General features: G+C 40.8%; 1 protein-coding gene across 3 annotated transcripts in view; it reads left to right on the forward strand.

Moving 5' to 3' along the window:
* Positions 1-19541, forward strand: part of LOC126266653 (palmitoyltransferase ZDHHC3-like) — a 107358-nt gene that overhangs the window by 38308 nt on the left and 49509 nt on the right. For all 3 annotated transcript variants that reach the window (XM_049971050.1, XM_049971049.1, XM_049971051.1), the window contains exon 3: positions 8600-8785. In XM_049971050.1, the coding sequence (XP_049827007.1) occupies positions 8600-8785 (186 nt within the window). The remainder of the gene's footprint in view (positions 1-8599; positions 8786-19541) is intronic.

Below are 19541 nucleotides of genomic sequence, written 5' to 3' on the forward strand. Positions count from 1 at the left end.
CTGGAGCGCCACGACCGGCCTCATTTGAGCTCTTCTGCCAGGAGAGTTAATTTGGAGTTGGAACGGCTACTTGGATCTGGTGCAGGCTCACACATTGGTGTGGTTCTTGTTGATTCACTCTGTAGGTGGGACTATACTAGACATGGCCTACACCTCAACGAGAAGATGAAGGGTAAACTGGCTGGGCTGATAGCAGGAAATTTAAAGGGGGGAGGAACTACATCTCATGGTGGAAACACTTTTTTTAGTGTAAGATCAGTGTTCAGTAGGAAACTCAGCCAGGCAAGTACTAAAGATGTTAAAAAAGTTCAAGATACACACAAAAGTAAAGTGAAAAATAATGTTAGTATATTTCATCAAAATATTGGGGGATTGAAAAATAAAATTGATGAGCTCCTGCTTTGTTTAGAAGATACAGAAACTGAGAATGTAATAGATGTACTATGCCTGCCTGAGCATCACATTGTCACTGATATGCAAAAGGTTAGCATCAATGGGTACAAATTAGCTGCACATGTAAGTAGAGATAATATGATGAGAGGAGGAGTTGTCATATATGTCAAAAGCTTCCACAGTGTAAAAAATTTAGAAACTAAAAATTTTTGTGTAGAGCAACATATGGAAGCATGTGCCACTGAACTAAAACTAAATGATGGCACTTTCATAATTGTAACAGTGTATAGGTCCCCCTCAGGGAATTTCCAGCTATTTCTAGAAAACTTGGATGCTTTGTTGTGCTAATCTGTCAGGCAGGGGGAAGCAAATCATCATTTGTGGGGATTTCAATGTTGATTCCCTGAAAGAGTGTAATAGGAAGAATGACATTGTAGTATTACTCAGTTCTTTCAGTTTGAGCTCCGTCATTGATTTTCCTACTCAGATAAAGAAGAACAGTAGGACATTGATAGATAACTTTTTTATAGACCAAGATAAGTTTAAGGACATAAATGCTTATCCTGTTGAGAATGGTCTTTCAGATCATGGTGCACAGCTAGTTACAGTACATGACATAGCTCCATGCAGTATATCAAATCAGAATTTCAAAGCAGTGCGTTCAATTAACAATATAAATATTGCAAACTTTAGGGAAAGCCTAAAGCAGCTAGACTGGGATGAAGTGTATATGGAACCTGATGCAAACTTGAAATATAACTTATTTCACAATACATTTTTAAGGGTATTTGAAAATTGTTTTCCCAAGAAAACATATAAAAAACCTTGGCTAACTAAAGGAATAAGAATGTCTTGCAAACCATAAAAGAGAACTGTATCTAATAGCAAGAGGGAGTGCTGACCCCGAAATTGTTCAATATTATAAAAACTATTGTGCGGTACTAAGAAAAGTTATTAAAAAGTCCAGAAGCATGTGTATCATGTCTGAGATAAGTAACTCTGATAATAAAATTAAAGCCATTTGGAATATTATTGAAAGGGAAACAGGGCAACCAAGAGCACAGGAAGACTTTAGTGCCATAAAAGTGAATGACAAGTGTACTAACAAACAATCAGAAACTGAAAATATTTTCAATAATCATTTTTTAAATGTTGTGGAGAAAATAGGATCTAGATCTTCACTAAAAGAGGCAAGGCGCTTCTAATAGAAGAGGCCATACCTATGCAGTTTGAAACAACTGTATTTCCACCAACCTCTCCCTCTGAAATCAGTAAAATAATAAACTCACTGAAAAGTAAAAGCTCTTACAGAATTGATGGCATTTCCAGCAAGATACTTAAAGCTTGTTCCTCACAGATAAGTAGGATTCTCAGCCACGTATGTAATAGCTCTTTGGAGCAGGGTGTTTTCCCCGATAGACTGAAATACACCATTGTAAAACCATTGCATAAAAAGGGGGATACGTCGGATGTCAACAACTATTGCCCAGTCTCTCTTCTGACAGCTCTATCAAAAATTTTTGAGAAAGTAATGTATTCAAGAGTAGCCTCCCATATTTGTAAAAATAAAGTACTAACAAAATGTCAGTTTGGTTTTCAGAAAGGCTTTTCAACATAAAATGCTATATAAACTTTCACTGATCAAATATTAAATGCTCTGAATAACCGGACATGACCCACTGGTATTTTTTGTGATCTCTCAAAGGCCTTTGATTGTGTAAATCATGGAATTCTTTTAGATAAGCTAAATCGTTATGGTTTGAGGGGGGCAGTGCACAAATGGTTTAATTCATACTTAACTGGAAGAATGCAGAAAGTTGAAATAAGTGGTTCATGTAATGTTAAAACAACAGCTGATTCCTCAAACTATCAAGTACAGGGTCCCACAGGGTTCGGTCTTAGGTCCTTTACTGTTCTTGATATACATTAATGACTTACCATTCCACATTGATGAAGATGCAAAGTTAGTTCTTTTTGCTGATGATACAAGTATAGTAATAACATCCAAAAGCCAAGAACTAAGTTATGTAATTGTAAATTATTAAGTAGTTCTCAGCAAATGGACTTTCTTTAAATTTTGATAAAACACAGTATATACAGTTCCGTACAGTAAATGGCACAACTCCAGTAATAAATGTAGACTTTGAACAGAAGTCTGTTGCTAAGGTAGAATTTTCAAAATTTTATGGTGTGTCCATTGATGAGAGGTTAAACTGGAAGCAACACATTGATGGTCTGTTGAAACGTCTGAGTTCAGCTACGTATGCTATTAGGGTTATTGCAAATTTTGGTGATAAGAATCTCAGTAAATTAGCTTACTATGCCTACTTTCATTCACTGCTTTCGTATGGCGTCATATTCTGGGGTAATTCATCATTGAGTAGAAAAGTATTCATTGCTCCAAAACGAGTAATCAAAATAATTGCTGGATCCCACCCATGGTCATACTGCAGACATCTATTTAAGGATCTAGGGATCCTCACAGTATATATATTCACTTATGAAATTTGTTGTTAATAATCCAACCCAGTTCAAAAGTAATAGCAGTGTGCATAGCTATAACACCAGGAGAAAGGATGATCTTCACTATGCAAGGTTAAATATGAGTTTGTCACAGAAAGGGGTAAATTATGCTGCCACAAAAGTCTTTGGTCACCTACCAAACAGCATCAAAAGCCTGACAGATAGTCAACCAACATTTAAAAATAAATTAAAAGAATTTCTAGATGACAACTCCTTCTACTCATTGGCTGAATTTTTAGATATAAATTAAGGGGAAAAAAACTTAACATTAGTGTCATGTAATATTTTGTGTAATGTAATATCTTGTACAGACATCATTTATTAACCTGACACGTTCCACATCATTACAAAGTGTTGTATTCATGATCTATGGAACAAGTATTAATCTAATCTAATCTGCGCGTGCGCGCGTGCGCGCGCTCTCTCTCACACACACACACACACACACACACACACGCACACGCAAATGCAACTTGCACACATGTGTGCAGTCTCAGGCAACTGAAACCAAACTGTGAGCAGCAGCACCAATGCATGATGGGAGTGGTGACTGGGTGGGGGAAAGGAGGAGGCTGTGGCAGGGAGGGGGAGGGATAGTATGGTGGGGATGGCGGAGAGTGAAGTGCTGCAGGTTGGGTGACGGGCAGGGGAGAGGGGGGGGAGGGGAAGTAGCAGAAAAGGAGAGAAATATAGAGAGAGAAATAAATAAAAAATAAAATAAATAAATAAAAAAGACTGGGTGTGGTGGTGGAATGACAGCTGTGTAGTTCTGGAATGGGAGCAGGGAAGGGGCTGGATGGGTGAGGACTGTGACTAAAAAAGGTTGAGGCCAGGAGGGTTACGGGAATGTTGCTACATTCCATCTTGGATTTTCCATTGTTGAGACTAGATATAAAAGAATTTTATGGCATGACTTGAATAAAGGAAGCAATATGTTAATGGGACAAATCCTGAGGCATTGGGAATAATTCACTTAGTAATAGAGGGATGTCTGTATGCTAAAAATTACTGAGGGGAGAGTGAGAGGTAAAGATGGATAGATAAAGATAAGGAGGGAGGGAGAGAGAGAGAGAGAGAGAGAGAGAGAGAGAGAGAGAGAGAGAGAGAGAGAGAGAGAGGGGGGGGGGGGGGGTACCACTGAATGTGACTACAGTTCAAATATATGTAGGTTGCAGTTGCTATGCAGAGATGAAGAGACTTCTACAGGACAGATGAGCATAGAGAGCTGAATTAAAACAATCATTGGACTGAAGGCCACAACAACAACAACAACACAATATTAAGAAAATTTCTGCTTATGCAAAGGGCAACTCTCGGATGTTATGCCTACCAAGAACTCTGCCTTTGCAATCTGTGAGATGTCATTCCTGAGAACCAAATTTGCTTGATTTAGGGAAATTGATCCATTTACTAATGGGCAAAAGCAAGGGAAATGTCTTTGCCTTTAGTTCGCAAGTGTAACCAAAGACTGATTGCATTGAAGCTACATATGGAACTGTTACACCTGACGACTGTGTATACAATGACTAAGCGGTTTGCAGTGAATATTGTTCTGTTTATATGTGAAAGTCTTGTTTGATGTAAATAATTTAGGAGTAAAGGAGACCACTCACCAAATAACAGAATCATTGACTTGTCATTATGTACACACAAACACACACACACACACACACACACCTGTGCCCCGACATTGTGCCAGGTGAACACACAATGCCAGGATTACATTTCAGCAGGTGGATTAGGGTGGGGATTATGTTGGGTGGAACAGATAGAGGGGAAAGAGGTGGGTGACAGGATGAGGGTTTGAGCTAGAAGCACAGAGGGAGACAGCAGGCTTGCTGGCTGGGATAACGAGGGAGGAGTGGCAGGGTAGGCACGTGATAGACAGGTACCGGAGCTGGTGGGTTGTGTGTGTGTGTGTGTGTGTGTGTGTGTGTGTGTGTGTGTGTGTGTGTGTGTGTGTTGTCACTTTACATGACAAAGGATTCATTCCAAAGCTAGCAAGTTTTCATTCTCATTTGTATAGGCCTGATGACAAGTCAACACTTCTGCTGTTTAGTCAGTGGTCTCCTTTACTCCTAAATTAAACCCAGTGGTGTAGCATGCTCAAGTTCAATGACTGCTTCATAGTTTGTGCCATCTGGATCCTTCCCTTCAGCATCAGCTTTTCTGAACTATGTAGATGGGAGTTATCCTTGCAACACATCCCTTGCTCCCATTCCCTTCTGGGCCTTAATCTCTGTTAACTCATTTTCTCGACACCCTCTACGCAACAGTTTTCTCTTCCTCTATCCTGACAGCCCCTCCTAATCAATGTGTCATCATCATCATCATCATCATATGCTGCACCTTTCTGGCTCTGATACCCTTCTACCACATGCCTAGCATGTGTACCTGCCACTCCTCTTCCCGCATTTCTAACCAGCAAGTCTGTACCTCCCTCTGAGCCACTAGCTGGATTAGATTAGATTTACTTTCATCCCAATTGATCCATAGTGAGGAGGTCCTCCAGGATGTAGAATATGTGAGAAAAACTATAAGACATAACAAATATTTGCAACTGGAACAAATAAGCTAATGTACCCTCCACAGGTCCCAAGTGGAATGATTATAAATTTTATTTTATTATTATTATTATTTTTAATGAACACTCATGAAAGGATCATTTTACAACACTCATTTACTAAGATCAAATTAATGCACTGAATTTAAAATTTAAAACAATGTTTTTATATTAAAAACAAAGATTCCAAGACTTACCAAGCGGGAAAGCGCCGGCAGACAGGCACATGAACAAAACACACAAACACACACACAGAATTACGAGCTTTCACAACTGGCAGTTGCTTCGTCAGGAAAGAGGGAAGGAGAGGGAAAAATGAAAGGATGTGGGTTTTAAGGGAGAGGGTAAGGAGTCAGACACTTGTGTCTGTGTATGTGCGGATGGATATGTGTGTGTGTGTGTGTGTGCGAGTGTACACCTGTCCTTTTTTTCCCCTAAGGGAAGTCTTTCCGCTCCCGGGATTGGAATGACTCCTTACCCTCTCCCTTAAAACCCACATCCTTTCATTTTTCCCTCTCCTTCCCTCTTTCCTGACGAAGCAACTGCCAGTTGCGAAAGCTCGTAATTCTGTGTGTGTGTTTGTGTGTTTTGTTCATGTGCCTGTCTGCCGGCGCTTTCCCGCTTGGTAAGTCTTGGAATCTTTGTTTTTAATATATTTTTCCCATGTGGAAGTTTCTTTCTGTTTTATTTACAAAACAATGTTTTTTATTGATAAGCTAATAAACATATAATAGAACTACTACAATACTTAATTGCAAAGAGCACATTACTGCACTGAAATGGTGCAGAAGTTACACACACACACACACACACACACACACACACACACACACACACACACACACACACACACAAATCAGTTGGTTCTACCGAGAAATTCATCAATGGAGTAGAAGGAGTTGGCCACCAATAAATCCTCTACGCTTCTCTTAAACTGAATTTCATTGGCTGTTAAGTTTTTCATGGCTGCTGGCAAGTTATTGAAAAATATGTGTTCCTGAGTAATGCACACCTTCTTGGGCAAGAGTAAGTGAATTTAAATCCTTGTGAAGATCATTCTTATTTCTAGTATTGATTCTATGAACTGAGCTGTTGGTTTGAAAAAGTGATATATATTTTTAATGACAAATTTCATAAAGGAATACATATAATGGGAAGCAGTGGCTAGTAACCCTAGTTCCCTAATAGGCCTCTGCAGCATGTTCTTGAGTCCACACCACATATAATTCTTATTGCACATTTTTGTGCGTGGAAAACTTTAGCTTGGCTTGATGAATTACCCCAAAAAATAATCCCATATGACATTATGGAGTAAAAGTAAGAATAGTATGGCAGCTTTTTCATTTTTATATCCCCTATATCTGACAGAATTCGCCTTGCAAATAGAGGTTTGTTTAGATGCCTCAGCAGTTCTGTGGTGTGCTCCTCCCAGTTGAATTTGTTATCAAGCTGTAACCCCAATAATTTAACACTGTCCACTTCTTCTATCTGCTTGTCATTATATGTTAGGCATATACTCTTGGGAAACCCCTTACAAATTCTGAACTGCATGTAGTGTGTTTCATCAAAGTTTAGTGAAAAAGAATTGGCTAGAAACCAGTGATTAATGTCCACAAATATTTTATTAGCCGATCTTTCGAAGACTACACTTGATTTGCTATTTATTGCAATGTTTGTATCATAGGCAAACAAAACAAACTTGGCGTCTGGTAATGTTACTGATAAAGGTCATAGATATACGCAAGAAAAAGTAAGGGCCCTATGATGTAACCTTGTGGGACCCCACATGTAATTAGATCCCAGCTGGATGATGCCTGATAGCTTAATACATGTCTCTTTCAAAAGAACTCCCTTTGTTTCCTGCCAAAGATATAAGATTTGAACAATTTGCAGCATTTACTGTTACATCATAATGTTCTAATTTACTTAAAAGGATATTGTGATTTACACAGTCAAATGCCTTTAACAGATCACAAAATATACCACTTGCTTGCAATTTTTTGTCTAATGAATTAAGTACATTTTCACTGTAAGTGTAGGTAGCCTTCTCAGTATCAGAACACTTTAGAAATCTGAACTGTAACTTTGATAGTATGTTATTTGTGTTAAGATGGTTATAATACTGATTGTCCATTACCTTTTCTAAAATTTTTGAGAATGCTGGCAAAAGTGAAATTGGATGGAAATTTGACACTATTTTTTGATTTCCCTTCTCAAACAGTGGCTTAACTTCAGCATATTTCAACCATTCAGGAAATATTCCACTGATAAACACAGCTAGCTTAATTGTTATTTAACTCAGAAGCACATTCTTTAATTAACTTTGTTGATATTTCATCATACCCACCAGATGTTTTTGATTTTATGATGGACATTACTTTTGCTGGGGTAGTGAGTATTAAATTCATATTATGGAAGTTACTTGAAATGTCTGGTCTGAGGTAGCCTATGTAGTATCTACAGAACCTGACAACTTTCATCTTTTTAGTGACAGCTATAAAATGCTTGTTACAAAGTTTTGCGACGCTATACGCACCTGTCACCAATGTATCATTACTCTTAATGCTATTTGCCTCTCTTACACTCCTGCATACTTCAATAAGAGAAGTTGAGTCAAGAATAGGAAGCAACCATAGCGCCACAATTATCAGAGTCATACTTGTGGAACTGCTCCTGGAAGAAAGGAAACTGAAATAAAACTGACGTAATGGCAGTGCCATGATTTCTAATATAGGCAACCCCCAACTGGGTGAGAATTACATTTGTAACTGAGGAGAAGAATATCTTGTAGAATAGGTGAAACAGACAAAGAGAGAACTTTATTCAGCCAAAAACGCTGTAATAACCTCTGTGTTCAAAAAAACTGTGAATGTACCAGTTCTGATATGCACGTATAGAATCTATCATCAGTTGTTATAGTTTTTAAGTGAATGTGACCTCTTTCTCATATCTTAGGCTACACTTATGTGTCCAAACACTTGTAACATTCTGGCATAGAATAAATTTTTCTTCTGCATGGTGTTTGCACTGCTAAAGAGCATTATCTCAAATGTTTTACACACTTGTGCTAAGTGGTGATTACTGTGTAATACAAGACCATTTTTCTTACTCGTTTTTCAGGATATTTGTGGTATCATTTGTGCAATTCTGACATGGCTACTGATACTTTATGCCGAGTTTGTTGTTGTGATGGTCATTATGGTTCCAAGTCCATACCCTCTGTACAGCACAGTCAATATGATTATATTTCAGACTTTTGCATTCTTGGCCTTTGCTTCTCATCTGAGAGCAATGTTTACAGACCCAGTAAGTACAATAATTCTGATGTATTTTTCCAGTTTATATTCCAATGTATCATTAAAGCAATGTGATAATAATAATAATAATAATAATAATAATAATAATAATAATAATAATAATAATAATATTAAATAATATGTATTATATTCATTGTGACCCAATCTGTTGTTGTTGTTGTTGTTTAGAAATATTGAACACTGTACTGTGTTAATTGTTATTAAATATGATTTATAACCCTAAAGATGTTGTCATATGTCAGACATGAAAAGTCTAGTGCAGATATGGGTTTGTCTTTCATTTTATGTTTCTGCAGTTTGTATATAATTTCATTGCATTTAATAGCATCATGTTTTCTGGATTTTATTCATACTCATGAAAGTTAGTCATTATTGTCTATCATAGTCCCTTGTGGAATCTGACATAGACCCTTACTTTCGGTAATTAATTTCACCCACATTTGGAATCCAAAATAACATCGCAAGATATTAAATTCTTTTCAGTGATATATACACTGCCACCATTGTTGTGTAACCTATCCTTATGATATACATTCCAGTTTCAATTTTTGGTTCCACTGCTATTCACTTCCAGTTTCAGCCAACTTTCTTTTCCTAATACTAGTAATTATGGATCTTACAACTCCTACAGTTTACTAGTATCTTGTTGACATTTTCTCTTTCAATTCTGCAAGGACAAAAGTTCTGAGAGAGAAAAGTGGCTGATGTATCTTTAGTTTCCGCAGGGATGGGTTCCTCAAATCTAAAAGACACTGATGTTTGTGCCACATGTACTCTGTTACCTGAGTAACTACTTCCTGTGTTTAGTGCACACCTGACCTATTGAGGTGACTACAATTCTCCACCTGATAGTGGAGGTCGAGTAAGATCCATTGAAGAACCATCTGAGTCTCTGGTTTATACCTTACTCTTGCCTCCAAAGCAGATGATGATGATGATTGACTGTGGATAAGATGCTGCAAATATTGAACAATGCTTGTACCCCACATGCAATACTATCAGCCCTCGGCAATCCAACTAACTGCTTAAAGGAACCTATGTTGGCTTCAGAACCCAAGCAGCAAGCACCGTGCATCATTCATGTTGACATGGGCTACAATTTGCTGCTGATTGTGTGTGTTCAGTAGCCATCAGCAGAATCTCCTCCACAATTTGGTCGAGACCTCCTGGCAGATGTACTGAGTGTGTACTGGTCTTCTTTTCCGGCCTGCCTCCTATCCACTGAGGGGCTCCATTACCTGTCCAGTGTTGGAGCTGCCAAAGAACAACTTGCCCACCTTCTGCACTTGTCCATACTTGGCGCAACAGATGAAGCTCCCTTTGCTCATTCATATATTTTATGAAAATGGGGCAGCAACTCATACCCGTTACTAAGGAATAAGGAGACAGTTGATAGCTGGATTTCATTTACTAGTTCTTTTAACAGTTCACCTCCGTCTTCCGTCATGTGGGCCAACCTTGGACAACTCTCTGGGACCAAGGTCAATAGCCCAATTTCTGTCCTGATGGTGACAGATAATGTCACAGTGAACCCTTTGCTATCTCCAACACCTTGAGCTGCCATTTTGAAGAGATTTCAAGCTCCTCCCACTATCATCCTTTCTTCCTCCATCAGAAATGATTGGAAGAGGCTTGGGCAACACCCTTCTCTCCTCAGAATAGGGAGTGCTACAATGACGCCTTTAGTATGAGGGAGCTGTATCATGATCTCACTTCGTTCTGATCCTCCGCCCCAGGGCCAGACAATGTTCACTTTCAGATGTTGCAGCACCTTTCTCTTGCAGGCAAGCATTTTCTCCTTCATACATACAACCACAACTGGGCAGAGGGCATGTGTAAAACCACTCTCATACCCATACTTAAGCCTGGTAAGGACAAACACCTTCCTTCTAGGTACTGTCCTATTTCACTCACCAGCTATATTTGCATAGTGATGGAACGTATGAGTCATGCCCGGCTGGTATTGTGGCTCGAGTCTCACTATTTACTAACCAGTGCACTGCGTGGGTTTCGAGAGGGCTGTTCTGCAGTTGACCATCTCATCACTTTGTCCTCCCATGTCATGAATGGTTTTCTGTGGAAATCCCAGGCTGTGGATGTGTTTTACAATTTGGCGAAAGTCTATGACACTGGCTGGAGGACAGGTATCCTCTGTACTCTCCACACATGGGGCTTCCTTCAGGAATTTCCAAAAGATCAACTTTTCAAGGTATGTGTGCGTTCTGCCAGTCGGACACCGTTATCCAGGGATATGGTATGCCTCAGGGTTCCATCCTGAGCATCATCATCCTCCTTGCTATCATCATGAACAATATAATGACCTGTCTGGCTCCGATTTCATTGACAGTTTTGCCGTGTACTGCAGCGTTTCACAGACTTGTCTCATTGAGCGACATCTTCAGTGATGTCTCGATCATCTTTACTCATGGAACATTGGCAATGGCTTTCGTTTTTCCACTGAAAAACCATTTGTATGAATTTCCGACTGTGAACTTGGTTTCTTCCACCGTCTTTACATCTTGGGCCTGTTGCTGTTTTGTTTGTTGAAACTATGAAATTTCTGCGGCTCATGCTCAATAGGAAACTCTGTATGCAGTCCCTCAATGTCCTAAGCATCCTCAGCGGTACTTCCTGGAGAGCAGATTGAACCACCCCACTGGACTATGGGTATTTCGTTTATGCACCTGCACGTCCATTCCTCTTATGCCTTCTCAATACTATCCACCATCATGACACCTATTTGGCCACTGACACCTTTTACGCTATCCTGGTCGAGTGTCTGTATGCAGAAGCTGGCAAACTACCCCTGTCTTACTGCTGTGACTTTCTCCTCAGCAGATATGTATGCCGTTTGTCTGCCATGCATGGCCACCCCTCCTATGCCTCCTTCTTTGATGACTCCTTTGATCGTCAGTATGAGGCGCATCCATCTTTTGTGTTACCTCTTGGATTTCGCTTTCAGCTCTTGCTGCAACAGCTTATCTTCATGCTACGTGCCTACTTTCCCGAAGGATGTGGACCCTTCACCACCTTGGCTTCGTGTGGCAGCCCATGTTCACCTGGGCCTTCATTCACTTCCTAAGTACACTATTCCAGCCTTCCTCTATAGTCCTCTGTTTCATGATGTTTGCATGGAACTTTACGACAGTACCTTTGTGTACACTGATGGCTCTCGGACTGACCACGGTGTTGGTTATGCCTTTGTCATTGGCACTGACATTTTTCAGTATCAGCTTCCGGAATACTGCTCAGTAGTTACAGCAGAGCTGTTTGCCCTGTATCAGGCAATGCAGTATACATACGATGACATAGGCTTTTCAATTGTGTCATTTGCTCAGACTCTCTCAGTGCCTTTCAAAGTCTCTGTGTGCTGTACACCTTCCACCCCTCAGTGCAGTGGTCCAGGAGAGACTCTCGATGGAGCATTTGTGATGTTTATGTGGGTTTCTGGTCAAATCGGTTTGATAGGAAATGAGGCCACTGAGCCTGTTGCCATGGCTGCAGTCCTTGTACCTCAGCCTGCTAGTTCTTCCATTCCCTCCAGTGATCTCTGTGTTGTTGCCTGTCAGCAGGTGGTGTCACTTTGGAATCACCAGTGGTCCTCCCTTCGTGGGATCAAGCTCCGGGTTATTAAGCCTCTCCCAGTGGCTTGGACGACCTCCTCTCAGCCCTCTCACTGTGAGGAGATCATTTTAGCTAGGTTGCCTTTCGGGCACTACCTATTTAGTCATCGTGATTCGTTGGCATCTGAGTTATCGGCCGTGTTAATGAACGATGCATGCACTGTCAACCTCATTTTCCGTTTTATCCATCATTGAAATATAATGAAGAACACTTAATCAGGACCTCCATTTCTCTATGGCCTCTTTTATAGATCTTTTCCCATATCCCTGTTTGTAGCTATCTTAACTCCCATCAGTTGGGATAAACATGTAGCTTTAACTCCTCTCTCTGTCTCCGTGTTCTACAGTTCTGACGTGAGCATGTATGACCCTAGTTGTTTTTGCCCCCTAAAACAAAACAAAACAAAACAATCAGCAGTACTTCCTGGGGAGTGGATCAGACTACCCTCCTTCGATTTTGTCAGTCCCTTGTATGTTCGAAACTAGACATGGCTGGTTCGTTCGTGCATCCTTTTGTCCACTGGCACCTTTTACGCTAGCCCAATTGAGAGTCTGTATGCCGAAGCTGCTGAACTACCATTGTCATACCGGCATGACTTTCTGCTTGGTAGATCCGCTTTTCTTGGAGACACCACCTAGGGAACAGACAATGTAGTCGTAATGAAGTTTTACCAAACGCTGATTACGTGTAACTTGATTGTACTATGGACGCATCACCTACGGGGCAGCAGTGCAATCCACTTTGGGCTTGTTGAACTCCATAAATAAAAGCGAAGTATTGCTTGTGGTGCGAGCTTTCTGTATAAACCCGGTTGAAGCTTCATGGTGCAAGCAGGTATTCCAACCTTAAAAAAATGTAGCCAACAACTTTTAATTGCTTTTTTAGTTAACACAAATCATATTCCAAAGCACCACTGTAACCCTATGCTACTTCAGAATTCTAACATCCGCTTCTTCAATAATAGCCTGAGAACAGGAGGAACAGCATCAGTACAGTGTGATGTTGACTTTGTAGGCTTTCTCAGCATAATAAGTCTTGAAAATATTTTCGGGTCTGCTGCCGTATCCTAAACTCAACTCAATTCGATATTTCGGTGATCCAACTGTTTGCCATCTTCAGGAGAAATCTGCTTCTGCTGATGAGACCCGCTGAGAACTGACGCCAGGCTGCAAATCAATGTCCTATATAGGCCTCTGTACCGCACACGGTGCATGCACTGCCCATCACAGTTGCTGCCCTCCAAGACTAGACAGGTGGCAGCGCCCTTAGTAGAATACAGGCAGCAACAATATAGCACACTCATGGACGATTTTTGAACACTCGGACTGGCTGCACCAAAGAACGTTCTGTTTTGATGCAGGATAGTACAGGATTCCATGTCCTACTAAGAGGAAACCCATTGTCTCTATTAATGTGCTGACATCCATGTATTTTTTATTTAACAGCAACATTTTTTAACAGAATGATGGAGTGGCTATGGATAGTTCTTTATCACCTGTAGTTGCCAATTATTTATGGATGACTTCGAGGATATGGCACTGAGGACTTTGGCTTTGCAACCAATGTGCTTCTGGAGATATGTGGATGATACCTTCTTTGTCTGGCCACGTGGACGTGATGCTCTTAATAGATTTGTGGATCGCTTCAACTGTCTTCATCTGTGCATTAAATTTACCATGAAAGTTGAAGGTGATGGGATGCTTCCATTTTTGGATGTTATGGTTTACAAAAGACCAGATAGTACTTTGGGACATAGTGTTAACCAAAAGCTGATGCACACAGTTCGGTATCTGCATCCTAAGAGTAGTCATCCACCACCCCAATGCAGTGGTGTCACCGAAGGTGCACGAAGAGAAACATAGATCAGTGGCCTTTATTCCTTATATGGGGACATATCATTTAAAACTGGAAGAATTTTTAGGGAATTTAACATTAAGAGTGTGTTCCACCCATCTTCCAAGGTTAGGGCACTACTCAGCTCTGTGAAAGATGACTTGGTTCTTAAGAAGCCCAGTGTATGGAAAATACCGTGTCAGTGTGGGAAGACTTACATCAGCTGTTCGATTCGCACAGTTCGTGACATCTGTGTGGAACATCACTGTCATACGAGTCTACAATAACCAGAAAAATTAGCAGTAGCAGAACACTGCTTAAATTAGGGACATGGTATGAAATTTGACGAAACTGTGATAGTTGCCAATACTTCCGGTTTTTGGAACAATGTCTATAAAGAGGCAATTGAAATTAGGGTGGCAGATAATTTAATTAATAGCGACAATGGGTTTCCTCCTAGCAGGATGGGGAACCCTGTATCATTCTGCACCAAAACGGAATGTTCTTCGGTGCTGACAGTCCGAGTGTTTGAAAATCTTCCCTAAGTGCAATATATTGTTGCCACTGGTGTTCCATTAAGGGCAGCACCACCTGCCCAGTCTTTGCAGGCAACAACCGTGATGGGCAGTGCATGTGCTGTGTGTGGTACGGAGGCCTATATAGGATGTTGATTTGCAGCCTGGCGTCAATTCTCAGTGGGTCTCATCAGCAGAAGCAGCATTCTCCTGAAGATGGCAACAGTTGGATCGCCGAAATTTTGAATTGAGTTGATTTTAGGATCCGACGACAAACCCGAAGAGACTTTCAAGACAGTCTGATGCTATTCAACAAGAGATTTCTTTATCTACATGGAACTACACACTTACCCCAAAGGGACCCACACATTTATCCAAGTAGTGTTTTTCAGTGCTTTGTACCTTATCCTGACATAAAAATAGACTGAAAGTATGGTACCAAGGACAATACGGATCTTAGAATCTACAACCAAATGGGTTGCTCAGTTCTACAAAACTAAACTGCATTCACCCAGTACATAAAGAAAAATTTAACAGCATCCTTCCAATCAAATGCGGCATTTATTACCTGTTCTTAGAGCTCTCAAATACACAAAATCTGTCTCCCAGCCACCCACTAGCATCTACTATACACAAACTTCTAACAGTGAAAATTACAGGAAGGAATAACGACAGTGAAATAGAATGACTGCTACTCACTACATAGACAAGGCACCAACTAGCATATAGGCACATTTAAAGTACATTTAAAAGTGAACTAAGTTGATGGACAGAAACAAATTTTCAAACAAATGCTGTATTTATGCAGCAGAATCAATAGTTATGTTTAGAGCTCTTGAACATACAAAAAAAATCTGTTGATAAGAGACGCATTTGAACTTCTGAGCCCAGAGATGACAGTGCTGTTAGGTGTGCTAATTGTGGATGAGTGAATGTGATGATTAGCAGTCTATTCTGTTTCATTGTCGATCCAAAATTTTGCATGATTTCCACTGCACAAGGGCTATATTATATTTCTGTGGATGCTAAATAATGTCAGCAATCCAGGAAATGATCACACTAACAGAACAAACAAAGAGTCTTCCAAGTTAGAATCATGGATATTTTAACTCCATGAAGATGGCTTGAGGACTAACCTAAGATGTCATGTTCTAAACTGTTGGAAACATGCGGAAATGCCACACATACCCCAACAAACTTCACACGATAAAAGACACTTCTAAAAGTCAGAGAATGTCACATTACACCTCTATAAGAAAGAGACTGTCACACTATAGCTCCTCTGCTAAGATACATCAAACTTATGCGTGAATATATTCTACAGAATTAGGAAAATCCTAAGTGCCTCTGTGGAGCATACCTACTAGTCTGCCGTATTCCAGATGAATGTATGGACATACTGAATTTAAGGCATAGAGACTGCAGCTTGACCAGTCCCTACCACAGATCCTGGCTAATAATATCATAAAAACAACTCTGGCTTTAAACTTCCTATGAAAATGTAGATGCTATAATAAGATTTGATCTTGTATCATGTAAAAGCATGGTTCATAATTTATAGGATTTGTTATTACCAGTTATAAGGCAGAGTAGACAATAACATAAATTTATATCAGTTTTAGTAACACATTAATACTCCAGTATTTTTACCTTTGATTGATATATTTTATTATAAATTTCACATCAAAGTATATGTGAGGCACTTTGAGTGTCGGGGGGGGGGGAGGCAATATTTTAATAATTTCGCTTCTCTTTTTTATCATCTACAATATGTGCCATAATAGGAATAATCTACTACTCAATAATAACGATATTTTTTTAGACTGCAGTAAACTGTGCTACATATATGTTTGCTGTATTCACGCAAGCGTCCTCATTCTTTCCAGTTTGGAAGCCAAGTACTGTGTACTTGATTCTTTTCCAATCAATGTTTTTGGTTGGAAATTGGTTAAGTTACCCTGGGTATACATGGTGTAACTCTTTACAGACATTGAGAATTTGTAGTGGGGACCAAGATGGTTAAGTTTAGGATAGGAACTCATGACTGCTAACATACTGTTTTCCCACTACATGCAAAATACAACACACATTGCTCTCTGATTCCTGCTGCACGTTGTTTGGGACCACTTATAAGTAGAGCACAATGTGACGATCACAGATATCGACACAGATACGGTGCCTCAGTCCTGTGTTCTGGTACACAGGATCATCAATCCCTGGTCCTGCAACATTTGCAGCAGCCATAACCTGCATCAGTAATGCCACAGGGGTTTTTTAAATTAAGGATTTCATGTGACCCCACTGGTCTAGCAGGTTCAAGTTAGGAGACTGTAACTTATCAACTGTTTCCCAACTTGTTGGTCCACGTGAACTCAGGCTGCATGTAAAGAATGAAGTGCTGCATCACTGTGCCAGAATCACACCGAATGCCATTGAGGAACTGTAAGTATGCGCCACCTTTGGGACATGGTGGAAGAAGGGATGGCCTTATCACATGTTCATTCAGAAACTCTGCCCAAATGTTAGACTGTATCACTCCTAAAACCCATGGGGGCATGCAGCATGCAGGCTTTCATCAGCCCAGGCATGACTGATGTCGAAAGTGAGAGCACCATTCCTGGTGAACCTGGCTTCATTAGTGAAAAGAATCCTTTGTGGAAAGTTGGGCTTGCTCTCACAACAGTGGAAGAACCACCTGCAGAAGTGGGCTCGTATACAAAATCCAGTGGCTGCATTGCCTATATCTTTGGGTGATGGTACAGGTGTAGCTGCTGCTCATGCAGAACATGCCAGAGAGCTTGGTGATCCACATTCAGTATGTCTGGCGCTCATCATCGTGTCCTCTTCCACTGCACAGAGCACAGTCTCTTCAAACTCTGGTGTGCAGCGCCTCTGTGGAACACTACCAGTGGACAATGCACTCATTTTTCAATCCTTAATTGCATACCATAGCAAAGAGGAAGTGGGAAGGTTTCTGGCAGTGTGGAAAACACTCCGCATACAACTGATGAATAGCCCACATTGCACCGAGCTTGTATTTCTCAGAAGTGTAGTTCACCATGGTCAACAGCAGCACACTAAAAATGAAATGTACATACTGAAGTGACTAAGTAAAACTTGTCACCAAAACTTCAATATTCTGTTGGGACAGTGCATGGGTTCTGAGGCAGAAATCAAATAATGAGAGAACTCAGTAACTGAGAGAAATAGTGTAATATACTCAACTGTTTTTTGCAAAAGGTTCCTAGGCAAAGTCCATGTGCAAGTCCTTGGCATAGCCAGGAATACAGAAAGAAACAGAAGTCCTGAGAACAGAATGGATGTACTACTATCGTAGAGAAAGTTGTGACTCCACTGTGTTGACCCTCGTCCACTACTAACTGGAGCTATTCATCATCTGGTCAGCAACTCGGTAAGACCTGACTAGAGCTGTAATTGGGCAGTCTCTTGTCCTTGTGACCTGGCGCACCTCGATCAGAGGGCTTGGCGCTAGTACGGGCAGCAGGTAGGCAGCAACGCTCACTGCCACTGTCAGACAACAGTGGAACCTCTAGTGCTACCCTTTGGTATTGACAGGTGACAGTATCACACATACAGCTTGCATTCTATGCTGTACTGAATGATTAGTACTGTACGTTAGTACAGTACAAACAAAGACCACAAGGAGAATGGCAGGCACAAACCTCTCTGAGTAGATCACAAACTCAGCTGAATGGCATGTAAACAGACTTGCAGTTGGCATGGGACATCAGGTGAGTGGTAATGACGTGTGTAATACCCTAGTCACTGGCACCAAAATTGCAGGAGATCTGAATGTGTGTTGTGGTATTTTGCGTGTAACGGGTAAACAGTAAGTTCTGGACATCAGCTCCTATGCTGAACTTAACCATCTTGGCCCCCACTACAGGTCCTTAATTTCTGTAAAGGCAGTTTAGGTGCACCCTGTAATCATATAAAAGGGCTTTGTTTTTCTAAAGCGTACTCTGCAGTCATTGTCTGTTCTTCACAAATAGAAAGATGAAGCACAGCTTTCACATTGAAGTGCTACCATGTGTCATATAGTCTGTGCACATTTCATCTTACTAGGGAGGTACTGCAACTTGATGGCTAGAATCAAGTGGAATAACAAGAATATGAAATTGATAGATTGCTACCCACCACATAGAGGAGGTAATGATTTGGACACAGGCACAATGTAAAAGACTGCCAAACATGTAAGTTTTCAGATAGAAAAGTTCTTCTTCCAAAATGGAAAACACTCACAGACATTCACATGAGCATAACTTGGACATATGTGGCCACTGTTGCTGGGTGCTGGGACCAAAGTGCAGACTGCAACTGCGTCTAATGCAAACAGCAGTCTGCTGCGGTGGGCAGTGGAGGTAAGGATGAGACAGGGATGATGGGGTAAGGGTTTGAAAAGATGCTATGCTGCCTTTGTGGATGTGCAGGGACATGGTGTGGACAGGATAGGCTGCTAGCTGCAGAGGCAGGAGGCTGTGCTGGAGGGAGAAGGATGGGAAGAGAAATAGAGAAGGGTGCATTGGTGTGATAGAAGTCAAGTGTAGTGCTGGGGTGGGAGTGGGAGGGGGATAGAGATAGAGATAGACATAGACATCGGGGTAGGGGTACGGATGGGGATGAGGATGCGGATAGGTAGGTGGAGGGCAGGGACTAGTAAAGGTTGAGGCCAGGGGGTTACAGGAATGAAGGATATCTTGTAGGGAGGGTTCCCACATGTTCCGTTCAGAAAAGCTGGTGTCAGAAAGAATT

This window comes from Schistocerca gregaria, chromosome 4 (assembly GCF_023897955.1).
Source record: "Schistocerca gregaria isolate iqSchGreg1 chromosome 4, iqSchGreg1.2, whole genome shotgun sequence".
NCBI classification, from domain to species: Eukaryota; Metazoa; Arthropoda; class Insecta; order Orthoptera; family Acrididae; genus Schistocerca; species Schistocerca gregaria.